General features: G+C 38.2%; 1 protein-coding gene across 4 annotated transcripts; it reads left to right on the plus strand.

Moving 5' to 3' along the window:
* LOC109105518 (uncharacterized protein KIAA0232-like) lies at window positions 1–19,578 on the plus strand. 4 transcript variants are annotated; one of them, XM_042760483.1, is made up of 8 exons: window positions 2–318; window positions 5,404–5,928; window positions 6,416–6,556; window positions 7,052–7,121; window positions 7,239–7,326; window positions 11,054–14,345; window positions 14,567–14,675; window positions 15,972–16,127. In XM_042760483.1, the coding sequence occupies exons 2-8, from the start codon at window positions 5,704–5,706 to the stop codon at window positions 15,986–15,988; spliced, it is 3,942 nt and encodes a 1,313-aa protein (XP_042616417.1). In that variant the 5' UTR covers window positions 2–318; window positions 5,404–5,703; the 3' UTR covers window positions 15,989–16,127. The 4 variants fall into 4 exon arrangements, with proteins under 4 accessions (XP_042616415.1, XP_042616417.1, XP_042616418.1 ...); XM_042760481.1 differs by lacking the exon at window positions 15,972–16,127 and having other exon boundaries at window positions 1–318; window positions 14,567–14,829; XM_042760484.1 differs by lacking the exon at window positions 14,567–14,675 and having other exon boundaries at window positions 15,972–19,578.
* Window positions 19,579–20,099: the final 521 nt, after the last annotated feature.

Raw genomic sequence — 20,099 nt, forward strand, 5'->3', positions numbered from 1 at the left:
ATTAGTAATCTGTCTTGTTGCCTGGAGATAAGTAAAATGGAGTCGGAAATCGCCTTTAAAGTCTTTCTCTGTCAGCCATGTTGGCTCAACCCGAACTGTCATAAGATGTTAAGAGACGTATGACGCAGGGCCACCTTGATCCAAAATGTCGTCAGCTGCGTCCTAACCCGAGATAAGGACGTAACGTACTCTACCCAGCGCCTGGTATCTGTGACGCTATTGCGGCGGCGCTTCAGAGCTCGAGCTCGTAACGGCAGCGGCGAGAGAAGTCATCGCTTCTCCTGCTGCTATTTAGCACACTGCGTAGGGTTACAGCAGGTAAGATTATTTCATCGTATTAAGCTACATTTCAATTTGTTGCGAGTTATATATATTAGTAATGCTCCCCAGGTCCGATCTGAATCGAAAGCTAACGTTTTAGGCCGTCTTGTCAAGTATTATTTCAAACGCCTGTAACGTTAGCCAGGCGAATCAGCCGCGCCTCCTCCCCGGTTTAGCTACAACGGTGCACTAGCATAGCTTAACGCTACCTCGTACTGTTTGGATAAATAACGCACGTTTTCCCATTTAGACGTGTTTACTTTTGAATTTACTGTACGAAGCACACGTATGGACCGTTGTATGTTGTGAGGTAAGAACATTTTCGTTGCCTGTAGTTTTCGAGGAAGTGATAAACCGGGACTAGCGTTTCACTCTGCGGCGTAAAATGGTGTCCGAGTTCGCCAGCCAGCGACACACTGTATGAGCGGTCATCTGTTTACATTTCAACTGCGTCAGAACGGCACTCTAAACGACAATAATGTTTTATTGTGCTAACTGAATAAACCTAAATCATGCGCTTCATAACATGAAATGAAGACTTATTGCGCAATGCAAGGAAAGCGCTTGTCGCGAATCATTTTGTAACTTCGGCTGGTTTGTGAGCAGAGCGGCAGCATGATAATATTGTGCACTTTTCTCAGTGTAGTTGAATCATGCTGAGTAAGGGGAAAGTGTTTTGGGGTTAGTCAGCTGGGCTCATAGACAGTCGGTGGCCTGTGGAGAGGAATCTTTATTGAAACAAACGGTCTTTATTATTCGTTGTTTTGTCGTTCAACGCACTGAAATGATCACAAGGTATAAAGTTGGTGACTTCGGTGATCGGGTTTCTGGTCACTGGTTTGTGTCAGGTGATAGTCAGCTCGTAGCTGGTCTGCTGTCATTGTCAAACAATGCGCGTTGTTTCGGTGTTGGTATCATTTTTATACAGGCGTGTTACAGACACATCGGGGGCGGTGTCGCCTTCAGGTGGTCGATTAGCACAGGACTACAACTAACTGTAAAAGGCTTTTATTCTAACGTGATTAACCTAAGCCATGTGAAAGGGCAAAATTCAAGAGCTGTACTGGTAGTTACCGCTCAAGTTTCCTCTCTAATCCGTTAGGAATCCAATTTTAAAGAAAAGTGCTTGATCTTAATTATTCCGCAGAATATGTTGTTGTGCAATCTTGTCGGACTTTTACAGAAGTATTTTTATAACTCCTGGGTCCATTTTAGCTTATTAAAGTCATAATATGAATGTAAATATCAAGGCCTTGATGAAAACAGAAAGATAAACTAAAGCATAAATGAAGGTGCTGTTCAATCCACTCCGCACTGCAGTCTGCTGAACCGTTTTCAGTTTCACCTTTGAGTGGAAACAAATGTCTCGTCCACTTGAACACAACAAACTGCGTATGTCAGACAGGGAGGAAGGGTTTTTAAGATTTCCTGTTGTTTCTTATTATAATGTCCACATTCAGTAGTAGTATATCCGAGCTCGATTCTTCTGCATTTGGAAAGCATGAATGCTCAACTGGGGTCATGTTTTGGGTAAAAGTGCATAGATAAGTACAGTGCTTGGAATTTTCTTGGGTATTTAGAATGTTGCTTATTCATTGAACGCTCCCCTTAAGCTGGGGACACACTACACAACTAGCTGAAGCATTCTAAGACTGACCTCAACACACTTAACGACTGTTTCCATCCACTGGCACAGATTCTAGTCTTTGACAATCATGAAGTGTGTGCTCGGCTTTAGAGAATATGCATGTCTGTGCACCTACTAACTCTTTATAAGTTATAAACATTGGTTAATTTTAATTTTTTTTGAAGCATATTGATCATTGTCATAAAATGCTCACCACACAGCATCATGACTAGGGTTGGGTACTGAAGATATACCAATATGGCACCGGTACCTATGTAACCGGTTTCCCATCTACTCTGAAGTTTTCGCTCTGTTCACCGCTCATCACACCACAGCTGTTTCCTCCAGCGAAACTCTAGCCCTTAACACATATGAACGCATATTTTAATTATACTTATTTAAATATACTTAATTTATTTGCACTTACTTATACATACACATCTGTGCAAAAGTCTTAGGCACGTTAGTATTTTCACGCCAAAGAATGGTGTTCGGCCGGTTATTTATATCTTTTGCTGTAGTGTGTCTGTTTGCTGCAGAGACATTTAGTTTGTCTCAGTTTCATCTGTTTCTTCATGTAATCACAGACAGATTCGATGATGGTGAGATCAGATCTCCGTGTGGAGCACCGGCTGTTGTCAGACTGCTTGTGCATTCAAAAATCTCACTAGATTATTATTAAAAATTAATGGCAAAATTAATGTTTGGAAATGTAAACTGATATTTCCTACTGACACACTACAGCAAAATATATAAATAACTGGCTTAAAACCCTTTTTTTGGGGTGAAAATACTAACGTGCCGAAGACTTTTGCACAGTAGTGTACTTTACAAACTACATTGTTGCTACTTTATAAAGAATAACCATACAGTCATTCACAGAACTGATTAAAAAAAGGTGACAGAAGAACTAATTTTAACTAAATATCAGAGTGATTGACAGATACATAAGAAACATTATGTGTGGTTTTGTATTAAATAATGACCCAGATCGTGAAATACATTTATTAGCCTTAGAGTAAGGGAAGCACAACTTGGGAAATGAGAGCATCCAAGGAGCGTGTGAATGATATGGATTTATTTTTAATGTTCTTTAATGTTATGCATAGTTTATTGTGGCCCTTTTTTGGGGGGGGAAGTATTGGTTTAGGCACATGTCATGTCATGACATGTAGGACCTGTTTCTTTGAAATTGTTTGAAACTCATGTATTGTCTTGATTATATAAGTCATAATTATAGTAGCATTCCAGGCATGCTCATACCTTGGGCAATGTCAAAAGGGTTCGTCTAGAAACTGTCATCATCTTATGCTCATGTTGTCAGTTCTTAAGTTAAACACAAAATAGATATAAAATACAGAGGGGTTGTCGAGAGAGCTTGTTACTTCCGTCTTACAGTTTCCTCTTTCTGGTCTCATTAAAAATCATTGGCAAATCTTCACAGTCAGCACATAAAAGAACTGTTTGTAATGTTGGAGTTAATTGTGAGCTCAGGTTCAATGGGCTTTTTTCTTAGAGGAAGTATTTTCAATAGGAAATGCTTTTTAAAGATATTAATCAGAAGACAAAAAATATTCAGGCAAAGATGTATAAAACGAGATTCACACAAAATTATTAACACACAGAAATTTCCCCAGTGTTCATTTGTAGAATCATGTATTTTTTGTGGTCCAGTTCTTGTGATTTGTACCCTTTAGGTGTGACTATATATGAATATATAACACAGCCTCTTATACCTTTTTGTTTAATTGGATTTGATTCCAGCTGCATTGAATACTACATGGTATTCATACCAAAGCATATTACGCCTCACCTTAAAAACATTGCTGACTAATCTCGAAACATTGTAACTGGAGCACTTGTTATGGTTATGCAAGGTGCCAGGAGCGGATACAAAATGTACTTTTGTTTTCCTTTTCAAAACCAAATCTTGTGGATATGGATTACATTTCTTGTCAGATCTAGATGAATTGGCAAGTGAGTTCAAACTTCAGTAAGGACACAGCTGTTGCAAGGTAAATGTCATCATGTTTGATGTCATAGTAGTGTTATATAGTTTACAGACTTTTTATTGGCAAACCCCCGATTTTTATGTTGTTGATGTAGCCTTCAATGGCATTCAGGAGACTTTTAGTGAGAGTTACTATAGGATGAAATGTTATTATTGAATGCTTACACGTAGAGTATTGTAAGTTGTAACATGGTTTCAGGTATCGAAGCTATGTCTTTATCACTGTTTATGCACTAAAATTATTAGTATTATGATTATTAACACAGGGTGTTAATTACAATTAAAATCAGAGTCACACAATTATAAAAGTTAATTGTGATTACAGAATAAGGCAAACTATGATATATGATTGTTTTTTTTGTTGTTGTTGTTTAGTGTATCTCTTTTTCTTCATCACTGTAAGGTGGAAGTGTTCAACATGTTCAGCTCCAGCACGCACTAGAAATACAAGCATGAAATTTATTACAATTTTACAGTAATTCATTCATGAATTAATCAAAAGTAGGTCAGTTAACTTAAATCAGATCATAATATGGGCTAGTGTCTGAATGTTAAGCTGCAAAAAGACTTTTAAATCTGATATTCTGAGCATCTCTGTGTGAATGAATGGCGCAGACACATGGTTTTGTTTACCACTCATGAAGCCCTTTACATCATATGCCCTTTCACTAAATGAGGACATAAATACACGAACAACATCTCCAGAACTGCTCTGAGAATCACTTCATGAACATCTGAAAGTTTAATTTTAGAAAAACTGTCATCATATACCTGAAAACATATGTTACATCATGTATACACAAATAAAACTCTTCACGGCCTGCAACCTGTCAAAATAAAGGTCTGGTTAAATACTGCTACTGCTAATAATACAATTATTATTCAAGCTTTATTTTTTAAGGAATAATCACACAATTTTGCTCCTTGTTTTAACAGTACACCTGTTGTGCAGGACTTTGTTTGCCCCCAAAAATGGAAAGGGTTTTATTTTCATTGGATTAATGGAAATAATTTTAATGACAACTATTTTAAAGAAAAATTACATTTATGTTTTATGCCTTAATTTGATTACCAGAAACAAAGTAAAATAATATGTATTTCTTAGGGTCCTAAATATGTAATATTTTGTTAAACATTTAATAATTTGCTGTTAAATTGTAAGTTTAATGATTTCAAGATATGCTTTTTTTATTAATAAAGTAATTTAATAATTAAAATGGAGAAAAAAAAAGGAATTTGAAAAAAATAAAACTGATTTCATTGGGCCCTAGAAACTAAGTGCTTTTGCTCTCTCTCTCTCTCTCTCTCTCTCTCTCTCTCTCTCTCTCTCTCTCTCTCTCTCTCTCTCTCTCTCTCTCTCTCTCTCTCTCTCTCTCTCTCTCTCTCTCTCTCTCTCTCTCTCTCTCTCTCTCTCTCTCTCTCTCTCTCTCTCTCTCTCACACAGGTTGAGCCTGGAACCAGCTGTCCTCCAAGATGAACCCTTATGAGTGAAAGTAGCCTATTCAATAAAAGCCATGCCTGAAGATTAGAGCCACCTTTTGCTTACAGCAATACGAATATACAGAGGATTCTACATGATTCTTCATGTAGACCTTCCTGTGTTTGTCCTGCTGGGTTGAGTCCTTCCTCTCCTACTATAATATCAGCTCTCACCCATTCATACCGCTCCCTCTTGCACTTTCGTGTCCACCTGGCAACATGTGTCTTCATTTGAGAATGGCTCCAACCTAGTCTCCTGCATCCAATGAGTGGAGAGTCAGACGGCCCTGCTCCTGAAAGAGTCTTGCGGGCCTTCCCTTTGTCAGACCCTGCGTCCTCCTCAGAGATGTCCTCACTGCAGTCACTAGGGCCAGTGCAGAGCTGGCTGGGTCAGGAGCTGGAGAAATTTGGCATAGATGCAATGATCTACACACGTTATGTCCTTAGCCTGCTTTTGCACGACAACTACGACTATGATCTGCAGGACCAGGTATAGTTAAAAAGTGTCAGCACATCTGGAAAACCTTTTGTGTTTTGTGACTTGTTTCTGTACAAATCTAACAAAACGTCGTCTTAAAGGAGTAGTTCAACCAAAACTTTAAAAGTGTTCTATGAAGTCATACGATAGATTTTTTTTGTAAACCAGCTTCAGTGATTCATAAAGAAAAAAGCGTCTTGCATGTTAGGGCTCAATCAATTAAAACAGGAGCATTTAACATATTTTCTGTGTTTAGAAGTAATCCAGGTCCCTCAGTATTCATTTTGTTTTGCTCAGTAATAACTAGCATTTATTTTGATACTCAAGCAATAGATTCTTTCTGCAATTATTTAGATTTTAAAAGAAATACTAAAAGTGGTGTTCTTCTTATTTTCTTGAGAGCAGTGTATTTGGCAGTAATTGCATCTTGGCAGACATTTGTGCACAATTTCTCTACATTAATACTAAGCAATCAACTCCTGGTCTTCCTTGTGTGCAGGAAAATGACATCTTCCTGGGCTGGGAGAAGGGAACAGGGAAGAAATGGGGGAAGAGCAAGAGGAAGGGAGGGACTGACCTTACTCTTGAAGAGATGAAGAAACAAGCTGCTGTGCAATGTTTGCGTTCAGCATCTGATGAAGTAAGATCAGTGTGTCATTTTGTATTCCCACAACCATTTTCACTGCTAAATTGGAATTAGTGTACTTTTGTGAGTTTGTGTTGTGGAATTAGTAGAGCAAACATTGGTTAAGCAGTCAAGAATAGCTCTCCTCATTAAGACTCTGTAATATGCCAATCAGAGTTTGAGTAATGTGGCAGTATCTCAGATCCACTTTCTTTTGGGAAAATCATTGATATGCTTTGTCTCAAAGCCTTTTAGAGTGATGATGCTTATTTCTGTAAAAAATCACCAGAACTACTTCAGATGTATTCAACAAATTATATTACACAGTTGACATTTTATATGGTTACTGTTTTAATTTTGTGTACATTTGGAGCTTTCTAATCAACGGGAGTAATACGTTTATTTAATACCTTGTTTTTGAAGAAAACAATTGATTTTTGTTGCAGTGACAGAACTATGATACAATTTTCACCCGAAATTGCAAGTTAAATTACTCTTGTTCTCCTTCAGAATTCTGGAATTGAAAGCTTGGTCGAGGAGCTGTGTTCTAAACTCAAGGATATTCAAAACAAACAGAAAGGTTGGTTTGCGTGTTTTCTGACTCAAGCAGGTTAATGCGAAAATGGCGTTGTCTTGCAGCTGTAACAATTTAATGCCAGTACTTCAATGATATTGCTTTGCTCTTATTAAATTACAGAAAAAGAAAAGCAAGGAAATAAAAAATCTGATGCGTCTCCGTCTCCTGAACCAGATGAATCATTTTCTTCTAAGGACCAGGTTGAGATGTAAGTAATTAAACTTTGAAGTCTGTAATGTAATGTGGATTGCTGTACAGCTAGGGTTATGATCTCCATGTAATTAATTAGAGCAATAGGACTGATGTTGTTATGTGCCTTTATTAAACCAGAAAAGCCTATGATTAAAAAAGTAGTCTAAATAAAAAGCATGCCTCAAAGTGAATGGGTAGTTTTTTTTTGTTTTGAGAGTCTAGTGAGTGTTTATGCTAGGGTTGGGCGATATGGCCAAATATATTATTATTATAATATATTTTTCCATATCATACAATATTTATATTTATCACAATATTCGTTTACCATTAATTGGGAAGGAAATGCTTTCCACATGTTTGTTAACCTTGAGAATGAACGTAAACATATCTTGTTTGTTCACAATTAAACTCCATAGAGTGAGCTACCAACTTTTCAATTTATGCTCCCATGAAATCCTTTTCCCCCCCCTAAATTCTGTGTTTTTCATTTTATTTTATTTATTTGCTAGGTTCTGTTTAATTTAATACAAATTTTATACAAAAAATGTCTAATGACATGAAATAATAATCATAATTTAATCAATATTTTAAAATGTAATTTAAAATTAAAATAACAATTTACAACAAAACATAGCACTTTTATTTTTGGTCAAATAAAATGCTACACAACATAAGATGTGCCAACATATCTCAGAGCAGCTCTTATATATTGAGACACAGATGCTGAAAACACTGTGAATGTCACTTGTGTTTGAGTTTGTGTTGTAAAAAAATCACGCCATTCATACACAGAGACGCAGAACATGCAAACTTATTAGCTGCATCCACTGACTGGCTGTTATCCTGATTATTTCTGCTGTGTGATAGGCTGTTAGATATTGAGTAAAAATGTCCTGACTGAGCTTATCATCATTTTTATTGTGATCTCGTTATGATATTGTCATCCAACCCGAGTTCTTGCCTAACATAAACAGAGATGAGAAAAAATGCAACAATTGTTGTTGCTTATTATAGGCATGTGACGGTATCAAATTTTTATAAATTGCTAATGCTTTTATCATGGTATATGGTATTATCACGATATTAAAATTTAGTTGCAAAAAAGTGTTGTCATAATAAAGTATAACAGGTTTAATAACTTTTTCTTATAACAAAAAGAAACTGAACATTTAAATACAATAAAGCAACACATGAAAAATTTATAAAGTGCAAAAGAATTATAAAGACCAATAGGTAACCCTTTACAATAAGATGTAGGGCTGCACGATTAATCGCATGCATTTGTCATGCGTGTCTCATCAGTAAAGCTGGTTCCGTGATTAGCGGTAAATATCCGTCACCTGTTTTCAAATGCACCGGGAGTTCATACACAGAGCCGTAGTTCACTGACAAGCTACGCAATATCGTGTTCATAATCGAATGCGATTAATCTCAATTATGAACAGAATATTGCGTAGCTTGTCAGTGAACTACGGCTCTGTGTATTAACTGCCGCTCCCGTTTGAAAACAGGTGACAGACATTTACCGCTAATCATGGAACCGGCTTTACTGATGAGACACGCATGACAAATGCATGCGATTAATCGTGCAGCCCTAATAAGATGTCATTAGTTAACCTTAGTTAATGCACTAACATTAACAATGAGCAATAGCTACATTTGCTTGTTATTAAATATTGAAATTAACTGAGATTAATGAATGTTTAATTATTATTAAAATTATTAATAATTTTTCATTGGCATTTTATATTTTACTAATAAATAAACTAATGTTAAAGGGATACTCCACCCCAAAATGAAAATTTTGTCATTAATCACTTACCCCCCCATGTAAAACCTATGTGCGTCTTCGGAACACAATTTCAGATATTTTGGATGAAAACCGGGAGGCTTGTGACTAGGGTTGGGCAATGTCTACAAATTTTGCATCGGATGATGTCTGCAGTAAAACATCTCAATGGACGGTAACATCAGTCCGAATCCTTATAAGGGAAAACAACTAACGATTCCTAACACCATGTCTACACCGGATGCGAGCGGCGCGGTGCGACGCAACAAAATGCTGTAGAACCACTGATCTGTAAGAGATTTATTATATGTAGATCAGTCAATAGAACTCAGTATAATCAGTGATGCTGTCTACACTGGAAGCGGCACAGCATGACACCACAATTCCCTGACAGTAAACTGCTGCTGCATTCTATTTATGACGTGCTGACACAAATTTCAAATAATTTTCAACGGTCGCTTTTCAACGGTCATGATGCCGGCGCAACATCGTCATGTCTATCAGCCATCGGCGATGGATGATGGCATCGTCTATCGGCCCAAACCCTACTTGTGACTGTCCCACTGACTGCCAAGTAAATTACACTGTCAAGGTCCAGAAAAGTATGAACGACCTCGTCAGAATACTCCATCTGCCATCAGTGGTTCAACCGTACTGTTTGAAGCGACGAGAATATTTTTTGTACACAAAGAAAAAAAAAAAACTACTTTATTCAACGGTTACTTTCCTGTGTGTCTCTCTGCATCACCTTAGCGCCATTTTGGAAAATATCTGCTGGAAGTTCTGTGTCAGCCGCATTGCACGGATGCTGTTTTTGTTCAGATCAAAGCATAAATACACACAGAAAATGTATCCTTGTGTCACGGCTAACACAGAATAGCGTATGCAATTTGCGTTCAGCTCAAGTTCTCCAAAATGGCACTACGGTGATGTGAAGAGACACAGAGGAGACAAATTGTTGAATAAAGTTATTTTTATTTTCTTCATGTACAAAACGTATTTGCGTTGCTTTAAACGTTAGGGTTGAATCACTGATGGCAGATGGACTATTCTGACGATGTCTTTCGTACTTTTCTGGACCTTGACAGTGTAATTTACTTGGCAGTTAATGGGACAGTCACAAGCCTCCCGGTTTTCATCCAAAATATCTTAAAATGTGTTCCAAAGACGAACAAAGCTTTTTACTGGATTTGGAATGACATTGGGGTATCTGATTTGTGATTGTAAGTGATTAATGACGAAATTTTCATTTTGGGGTGGAGTAACCCTTTAACTAATGGTGCCTTAATGTAAAGTGTGAATGAACAATAAAGAATCAAAACATTTTCAAACAATATCTAGGGCATGTTGTAGTCCCGATTAAAATGTAAAAAAGTGAAAATAAATAAGTTTGAAAATAAATCGCCTATTAAGTCTAAATATTTAAGTATTTGGAGCTGTGTTGAACACCATAGCAAATCATATAGCTGTTTAAATCGTCTAAATGCCTTTCAGAAAATAGCGCTGCACAGCTGATTTGTTTACGGGGTTTCCGGGGTAATGGTTGCATTTCTACTATTCAGCGCCATATGCTGTCAGAGAGTGAATGTGCGCGTTCATTTAGCGCATCATGTGCTTCTCCGTGCTTGTTTACATGAGTGTGAAGCGGTATTGTCCACTGTGACCAGTTCATGGGAAAAGTGTTCAAAAAATAAAAAAAATGTGATAATTATTTATGGTATTTTGAAGTGCCCACGATAACAATACCGTGCATGTTCATATTGTGATATTGCAGTAAAGAATACCGGTGATGTCTAGCTTGTTATTTGGGTGGAGCAAAAATATAATAGCAACTTACATAATCCTAAATAGCAACTTGAAGATGACTTTATGCTCTAAATTCTCTTATTGTTCTATTAATTTTCTTTTTCATATTATTATTTACACTAAAATATTATTATAATTTCTCCCTTAGGTACTATGAAGCTTTTCCACCTCTCTCAGAAAAATCAGTTTGTCTCCAAGAAATTATGACTGTGTGGAACAAAGCTAAAACCTGCACATATTCCAGCTCATCATCATCTGCTGTCCCTCAAACAAGCACAGACACATCCTCTCCAAAAGACTGCACCAGCGAAGGTGAAGCTTTTAAAGACCGAAAAGTTGATGCACCCAGTACCAACACCACAATCAGCGAGAGGGCCCAGCAGCGACGCACAAAGAGGGAGAAGGAAAACCGATTCCATGGAAGCGCAACAGGAGTGTGTGATGATCAGGTTGCTCCTCATAGTAAGAGACAGGCGAGACACCGGTCTGAGGGGAGGTTTCGTCCCAGATCATGGTCCTCTGGCTCTAGTGAGGCTGGCTCAAGCTCCAGTGGTAACCAGGGTGACCAGACCCCTAGTTGCAAAGCAGTGCGCATAAGACACAAGTCTAGAGAGGTCAGCAGCAGAAAGAAAAGAGGCCGCAGTGGTGGCGGACAGGTCAAACTGGCCCTAAAAGTCATCGACAAAGAAGAGCGGAAAAATGCACGTGGCAGCATAAGTACCACTGGAGGCCCACCTAAGCAACAGCAGCACTACATGAAAAAAGGCAAAAGACCTCTGAGGGAGATCCGCAAAGATGCTAATCTGGCTGAGGCACAGGAGTTAGGAGGAGAGGCCAATAAAAAGGAATATGTGGAAGAGCCACTTTGGTATACAGAGCCCATCTCAGAGTACTTTGTCCCTCTAAGTAGAAGTAAATTGGAGACAAAGTATCGGAGTAAAGAAGACTCTTCCAGTGACTTAGCTATGTCCATTGATGTTGACTGTCTGTCGGAGAGAATTCAAGGGATCTGCATTGCTAATTCTTGTTTTCAAAGGGCATACCTTCCAGCAGGCACTTTTGTGGATGGTCACTTCATTGAAGTGCCTGGTGAAGGTGACGAAGAGGCTCCTGAACTGAATGGGATTCCAAGCTGCCCTCCTCCTGAAGATGGTCAAAATTTAGATGACGAGCATCTGTCTGAATTCACTCACTTCTATGAAGTTGATTTTTACCAATCCATATTGGATCCTAGTGCCTCAGATGCGGTACAAGAAAGCCGAATCTTGAACATGATTCGGCAGAAGAGCATTGAGCGAAAACACTTTGAAGCAGGATGTGTAGTTTTAGATGGCCTTGAGCTGCAAGGGGAAAGTGCAATAAGGGTTGATTCTCTGGGAGCCTCAGAAGCAGATGTTTCTATCACACAAGATATGGAAAATATTGCCCAAGTCTGGGAGTGCTGTTCATCATCTAGCTTGGAAGATTTGGAAGGAGAAAGCTGTCCAGGTGACTCTCCGGTCAGGCTCTCCTGTCTGTCTGGAGCTTTTGTAGGGCATGATCTCCAAGAGGCCAGCAGTAGCATCTCTGCCCTAAACTCCTGTTTTCCGCTTTTTGAGTTGCAGTACGATAGCCCTACCTTTTCTTTTCCCTGCGACTCTCTTGCGGAGGGTCAGGACAATGTAGATTCAAGTAGCTGTTTAGATCCACAAGGAAACAAACAATCCCGTTTGCTAATTTGGACCAAAAACAGTGCCTTTGAAGAAACGGAACACTGCTCTAACTTATCAACGAGGACCTGTAGTCCCTGGTCCCACTCAGAGGAGACCCGGTCAGATAGTGAACAGATCAGTGCTCTAGCAGATGAGTCTGCTCAGTTTGGCAGTGAAGAGGTCAGCTGTATCTCCCTTATTCCACCTTTATGCCTAGAAGAAGAGCTTTTAGATTTCTTTCAAGAGAACTCCAGTCACCAGCAGGAAGAAACAAGTGTAGGCACAGAGCCCAACCAGCCCTTCAATAAGAAATCGAAATTGGAGTCTGTTTGTGGCATAGCATTAGAGCAGGATGAGAGTAAACTCTATAATGCTGTTGTGTTTTCAGATGTCCCCAATCAACAAAGTGATGAATACACCTCAGGGATAATTAAAGACATTTGGATGGCAATTGGAGACAGAGACTGTGTCTTAACACTCGGGGTAAAGAATACAGGGGAGCACTTGTTTTCAGATTCTACCAGCTACCATTGCAGCTGTCTTGACAAGGATGTAAAAGGTGAAATTATTCAAAAGAAAGCTGTGCAGTGTTCGGAGTATCATCTTTGGGATGGGCAGAAAGAGAACGAGGGACTTCCTAAAACCAAGCTCTCTAAAATGAATGATGGGGATTACACGACACCGGCCAAGCCCTGGAATTGTAATTCACAGGACAGCACCTCCTTTATCCTCGGTGGGGTTTATGGAGAACTGAAGACTCTAAGTGGCGACAGAGAATGGGCTATGATTCCACCCGGTGATGCTTGTGGCAGTTTGTTGCAGTGTGCAGCAGCCACATCTTCTGACATGGTAACCATTGCAGGAGCGGATGTGTTTATGAACACGAGCAGTTGCTTTGCTCCTGGCCACAAGCCATTGTGGAGACCTCTGGTGTCCCTTGGTCAAAATGAGCAGGCTACCAAGGGACCCGGGGATGGTTTGAATAAGGGATTTTCTGTTGTCTTCCATGAAGATTTACTGGGATCGTGTGGAGGCTTCCGTGGAGAAGAGTCAGCACTGGATTACGCGTTTTCATCCTTTGATCTGAACAACCCTTTTTCCCAGGTCCTGCATGTGGAGTGCTCTTTTGAGCCAGAGGATATGGCCTCGTTCAGCCCGGGATTCAAGCCAAAATCCATTTTATGCTCTGACAATGAGCCCTTTTGCCCTTGGTTATATGGCATCAACCGGACTCAATATCGGGCCATTCGAATTTCCCCAAGGACTCATTTCCGGCCAATATCTGCCTCTGAACTTTCTCCAGGCGGGTGCAGTGAGTCAGATGTAGAGTCTGAGAAAGAGGAAGCGAGTCTTCCAGTTGGTCAGGCAGACCTCTTTGATGACCCACAGGCTGACCTCAAGCCTCTCGAGGAGGACGCAGAGTGCGAGGGCCCTTACTATGGGAAATCTGAGTTGGAGTCTGGGAAGTTCCTACCCAGATTAAAGAAGTCTGGCATGGAGAAGAGTGCCCAGACATCACTCGATTCACAGGAGGGTGGGAGCACCCTTCTGCCAATTACTGAACAAGAGATTTGCGTACATTGTGAGACGGCAGCGGTTTCGGTGCCATGTTCTCATGTTCAGTCCTCTGTTCTTCAACAAGAGGAATCTAGCAGAGAGGCAGAGTCACGCAAATGCGCTGCTACTGATCAGATTCCAAAAAGTTCCAAAAGTGGGAAGTTGCTTGATGTTGCTCAAGATATGCAGGAGGTAAGTGACTGTAGAGCCAGTCTTTTATCTAACCTTCAGAGACATGCATATAGAATGTACTGAATTCATATATGCCTTGACAGTACTTGTTCTTTAATGGTATACCTTTTACCTTTCAATGGTTAAAAAAAAAAAAAAAAAAAAAAAAAGTATAGCAGTCGGTGCATTCCCTGATACATTAATTTGCTCCCACTGATTGACATTCTTTGTCTCTTAAACAGTTACCTCTGTTGAATTTTGGAGAACAGTGCTTAACTAATATGCAGCAAGAAGAGTGCTGGTGGCAAAGTACTCTATGTTCTCCTTTATTTCCAGGTTCTCAGTGTGGCGGTAAGAAGAGTACACTATTTAACAGTATTATGCCGCGTTTCCACCGAAATTACCCGGAACAATTGTACCAGGACCTTTTTTCCCCAGGAACTATTTTCTCCCCAGACCTGTTGTTTTCTGCGTTTCCACCGCGGTCTAAAGTACCGTGAAGATTAGGCAAATAGTCTGGTGACGTAGATCTGTGCGCGTTTCTCAATACAAAGTATGCAAATTTTGGACTTGCGTCCTTGGTAGTTCGGACTTTGCGAGTTCGACTCGGGAGTGTGATCTCCCGCGGACGGGATGACACAAGTCCGGTAATTCTGCAAACAGCAGCATACTTGATAACATCAGTCAGCTCGCCTTGGCTACTGCAATTTTCCTCACTGTATATTTACAACAAGACGAAATATGATATGAAATATCACTGCCTCCTTTCGTTTTCATTTAAACATAATAATAGCCACAGAAATGTACTTAGTTCAGGAAAATGTGTGCATATATACAGCTATTACAATGAAACAAAATATTATATAAATTGCCTCTTTTTATTTTCATTTTAACATATAGATAAATTGAACAAAGACCAAAGATTACCTGTTAGATTTACCCAAAACGAATTATATTTCATGTTTAACCACTAAAGAGACATCAGAGCCAGCGGCAAATGTCAGAAGGACTAGCCGAGTTGAGACTGCTCTATGTCGGATACATGAGCACCGAGCTCCCGCTGATCGTGTGGAGCTGACCGTTTCCGAAATCGGCGAAACATATTTTTAAATAGGCGCTGTCTTTATAAATAAACCACAGATTTGAGTTTTAAACAACTACATTCTCGCCTGAAATACTTTTAAAACTACATTTCATGACACATTAACAGAAATATTTAGAAAATGATGCAAATAAATGGTGGTTGAAATCACAATGCTGCGTGAACTCAACCAATCAGCATGTTTAGCGCCCAAGTCCTGCCCCCGTAAGTTCCAGAACTTTGAAAAAGTACTACCTCGCCAGCAGGGACTTTCTGAGGGGCATTTTCTACCCGGAACTTTATTTAGATCCTGGTTCTTGCAGTGGAAACACACCAAGTACCAGCCCAAAGTCCCTAGTTCCAGGGTAAAGTTCCAGCGGTGGAAACGCGGGCTTAGATACTGGGGAAGCCAGTTGTACACTGCTATGAGAAACCTATTGATCTATCAATAGAGACTAGTCATTATGAATCTTGCTGTCAAATTATAGACGCTGCATTGAATAGAAAAAGGTGGTCTGTGTGTAAGTTTGTTCAATACTAAATGTTGTACCCTCTTTTGCTTATAGGAAGCAGTCATGTATGATTCTTCTGCTGAGCGTGGAGGTATACCAATGCTGATTTCCTCCTATCACTTTCAACTAAAATGCAGAGGAAGGATAGGGGGACCCTTACAAGAACAGTGAGCCCAGGGCCCACAGTGGGCTCTTTCCTTACCATGCTGTCCTAAGCCCTGTTATTCCTCAGCCATTTCATCTAAAACGGCGTATCATCGAGAGGAAAACATGGCAGTAGGTTGAACGTACAGTTAGATGATTCTGGTCAACAGCATTTATTATAGACTTGTTTTCAGTCTGGTAATTCCAAGGTTGATCACTTTTGAAAAGAATAAAAAAGGCATAGTTAAGTATTAAGATTGTTCTTTAATTTACCCCTTATAGATTTTAGCTTCACTTTTATGTTTGATCTAGGATACACTATAACTGTGGTCCTACTGATTGTGCATGTGCTTGTGAACCTAGTCTCAGTCCTTCTAATAGTCTAAGTTTCTGTGACCGAACTATGAATACTCAGAAGTCAGGTTGAAAGCACTACGAATGCGACACCCCCTTCCCTAATCAGATAATTTAGCATTTTGTCTTATTTTTTTCATTTTTTATGAATTGTAGAGGATAGAGTTGTGTGAGGTTTGGTGTGTTGAAAGAAAAAGTGCTTTTGCCACCCCACCCCCCCACTTTTGTTCTGTTACATCAATAATTTGTTGATGTTCCACTTTAGTTCAATGCTGCTTTGAAAACATCTTAAAGAAATAAAGCAGGGTAATATGTTGAAGGTGTCATAATACAATAAGCAAACTTAAAAAAAAAAAAAAAAAAAAAAAAAAGGCTAAATGAAGAAATTTATCCTTGTCCTTGAAACTGGAAGTTGCTTTCTTTGCTTAAGTTTCCCATTTAATTCAGACATTGTGATAAATGTTTACAATTTGCTAGGTTAAAAGATTATAATTAAAATTTAATACATTTTTCAGATGGTTTGATTTATTAAGTTACCTTTCATAAAAGTTATTTTTGGAGAGAGTTGTGGTGTCAAATGACAGTTTACATTTCCTGAATACAAGTATAGTAAGATATCTGAGGAAAAAAAAACATGTAAAATACAAATGCTGCAGATAAAGGCTACAAGGGAATTAAAAATTAAAAGGGGGGAGGGGGATAGGTCACTGAATATTTTGACCCAACTATACAATTTCATTTAAGTTGTTTCTAAGTCTTTAAAAACTATTACTCCTTACAGCTGATCATATATATGATCGGTTGCAACATCATTTTATGTATTGTTTCTTTAAGTTTAGTTTAAGTTTTGTGCATTTTAGTGAAATTTCTTCCCCTTCTTTACCCAACAAAATTGTGACTACTGATTATCCATAATATGGCTTGATTGTTTTAGTTTTTTGTTTTACATGAAAAGAATTGAGTGTTTCCAGTAATGGCAGTCGATTGCTTGCTTGAAGGTTTATTCATTTCATGTACTTTTCCTTTTACTTGTTTCAGAAATATGTGGCTGTGTCATTGTGTGCTGATGTCATATGGCATGGGCAGTGCCTAGTAAGACCTCAAATGAAGAGGGATATACAAAAGCAATGTAGTATTTTAGCACACCATAACTCTACAACCTTTTTGTGTTAAAAAATACATAGGGGTTATTTGTGACAAACGAAATGACCCCCCATGAATAAGGCCCAAATTACTTTTCCTATAAAGTCTGGCAAGTCGCTTGCCTATATAACTTTTTGTGGCTGTGGAATGAGAGGTGGTAGGGGTATGGTGTTCATAATGCAAAATCCAGCCCAACATAAATAATATTTGCTCTAATACCATCTTATCAGCTCATTTTGGTCTTCTAATGGATGTCTAGCCTGCCATCTGCTAGCTTTAATCTAGCCTGGATGGGGATTTTCCCTCATTTCATTGTTTTGTTACAGATGTTAGCATGAGAAATTACTATATGTATGCTACATCAGCAGAGTGTAAATTGTGAAGAAGTGTGAATTTGGGATTTTTTTTTTTTTTTTTTTGGAGCACCCTCAATACTTTGTTTATCTTAGTTGAAAAATGTGTGCATTCTTTTTCTGTACCACTTTTGTGGGAAATTTGGTTAAAAGCATTATTGTTGTATATTTTAAGGGGGAATTTGAATGTGGTAATGAAATAGAAAATGATATCACCCCACTCAACAATGACCAACAGATACCTTTGAAAAACTTTTCCTTAATTGGCCACAAGGATTTAAGTTTTTAAACTTTCTCTGGCATCAAATTAGAGAAGAAAAAAAAAAAAAAAAAGGAAAACAATTTAAAATGTTCTTATTCCCCTTTACAAGTGAACAGGTTTTAGTTGACTTGTTCTGAGATACATTTTAGGGGTAAATATTGATCTTGACGGTAAGATCTATAGAGTATTTTATGTATTGGTGCTAATGTTCATACACTACAGCAAAGATGTAATCTTCAAATGTGTGTAAGAAAAAGGGCCACAAACTTAGTCTTTCTCAAAGATTTGTGCTTATTTTAACAGAAGCAGGTTGGGCCTTGTTCTTGAGACTAGCTCAAGACCTTTGTTTGTTAAAGTGTGTAATCTAAGACTGTATGGAAAAGGCTGTAGACCATAACCTTGGAGAGATGATTTTGTATGACCCAGTTTGAAACCGTTTGTTTGTGTTTCACCACATTATTTCCTAATTGTGGTTGTGGGAGTTTGATTATTGTTTTACAAAGATCATACATATCCAGTTCATTGAAATGTATAGTGATAGAAACAGAGTGTGAAGGCACAAAATTATTTTACTGTATGCTATAACTGGGTACAGCAGTGCATATAGACACCTTTATTGGATTTGTATTTAGTTGACGAATAACATGTTGCAATTCAGTTTAATTTTTCCATTTTAAAATACTGACAGATTCCAAAATGCAATTACATATTGTTTGGCATTACTTTCTCTACAACCCAACTAATTGCCATCATCCAGAATTGTTACTTGTATTAGTTGGGTTTATGTTCATTAAGAAACTTGTTTATGGTGGGTGGGTGACAGAGGACAAAAGCAATTTAGATTTAAGCATTTTAAGAAAATGCATACTTGTAATACATTTGTGTGACAGTCAAATATTAAAGAACATCATAGACCGGTTACTTACAGTTAAAGAACTTTGAAATGGTTCCTCTCGTAGTTTGAACAGACTCATTTTAAAATGGAAAAGAGTGATTTGATGTTTTGGTTCATCTTTTAACTCTGTGTGAGGTGATATGGTTGCCGGAGAAAGACCCGAGTACTCATGTCTATGGGAGACTGAAAATTGCATTATTTGCATTTTTTTTTTCTAAGGTTTTGGTTTGGTAATTACTTTTGGAGAGGATGACTTTCAAGTTCTTAGAGGTTTAAGTTTTGCAATGTTGTATAACTTTTAAAGCAAAACTCTCTTCTTATTGCAGCGGCTTTTTAATTGGAGCCCAGCCCTGTATTTTTCCTCTGAATACCTGATGAAAGTCACCAAACCCCAACACAAAGTTGCAAGGTTGCATTGTTCTAATGCCATGTACATCTGAGTACATCGTTTTGTTTCATTGTGAAGTTTCTAAACCTTTAATAAACATTCAAAATAAACTTAAAAAAAAATAGGTCTTGTTTATTTTTGAAAACCGCTGGAGAGAGACTTTCTGAAATATTCTGATTTACACAATCACTTCCCAGATAGCTAAGTTTTGAATAGGTCACTTCTAGGTACACATTAAGCTTTGACACTGAGCCAACCTGCTACAACAGAACCAGAGCAAGGGAAGGGGAACCCTGACCAGGAAGACTGTCCAGCACAACCTGTCACAGAAAATGTCTTTACAAATACTGTAATGTGCTTTTTAAAGGATATTCTCAGTGCTAATATGAAGGACAAAAAATGACAGAAGGAAAAATAAATAAATAAAAGTAGAAATAAATAAATAAAGGCAGAAATAATAGTGAAAATAAATACATTTTGGTAATATAAATGACTATTTCTGTATTTATTTATGCATTTCTATATGTATTTATACATTTATGTATTTATATATTTATTTATTAAAGAGTAGTAGGCCTAATAAAATGTTATAGCCCACCCTGTACCAGCCACAGTAAAATCCAGTTACAGATAGTTGAATATT

This window comes from Cyprinus carpio, chromosome A7, assembly GCF_018340385.1.
Source record: "Cyprinus carpio isolate SPL01 chromosome A7, ASM1834038v1, whole genome shotgun sequence".
Classification (NCBI taxonomy): Eukaryota; Metazoa; Chordata; class Actinopteri; order Cypriniformes; family Cyprinidae; genus Cyprinus; species Cyprinus carpio.

Coding starts and splice junctions, on each gene's coding strand:
- LOC109105518 (XM_042760481.1), top strand. CDS start 5,704: ATGAGTGGAGAGTCAGACGGCCCTGCTCCTGAAAGAGTCTTGCGGGCC. Junction 5,929..6,415: donor ACTATGATCTGCAGGACCAG/GTATAGTTAAAA, acceptor CCTTGTGTGCAG/GAAAATGACATCTTCCTGGG. Junction 6,557..7,051: donor TGCGTTCAGCATCTGATGAA/GTAAGATCAGTG, acceptor GTTCTCCTTCAG/AATTCTGGAATTGAAAGCTT.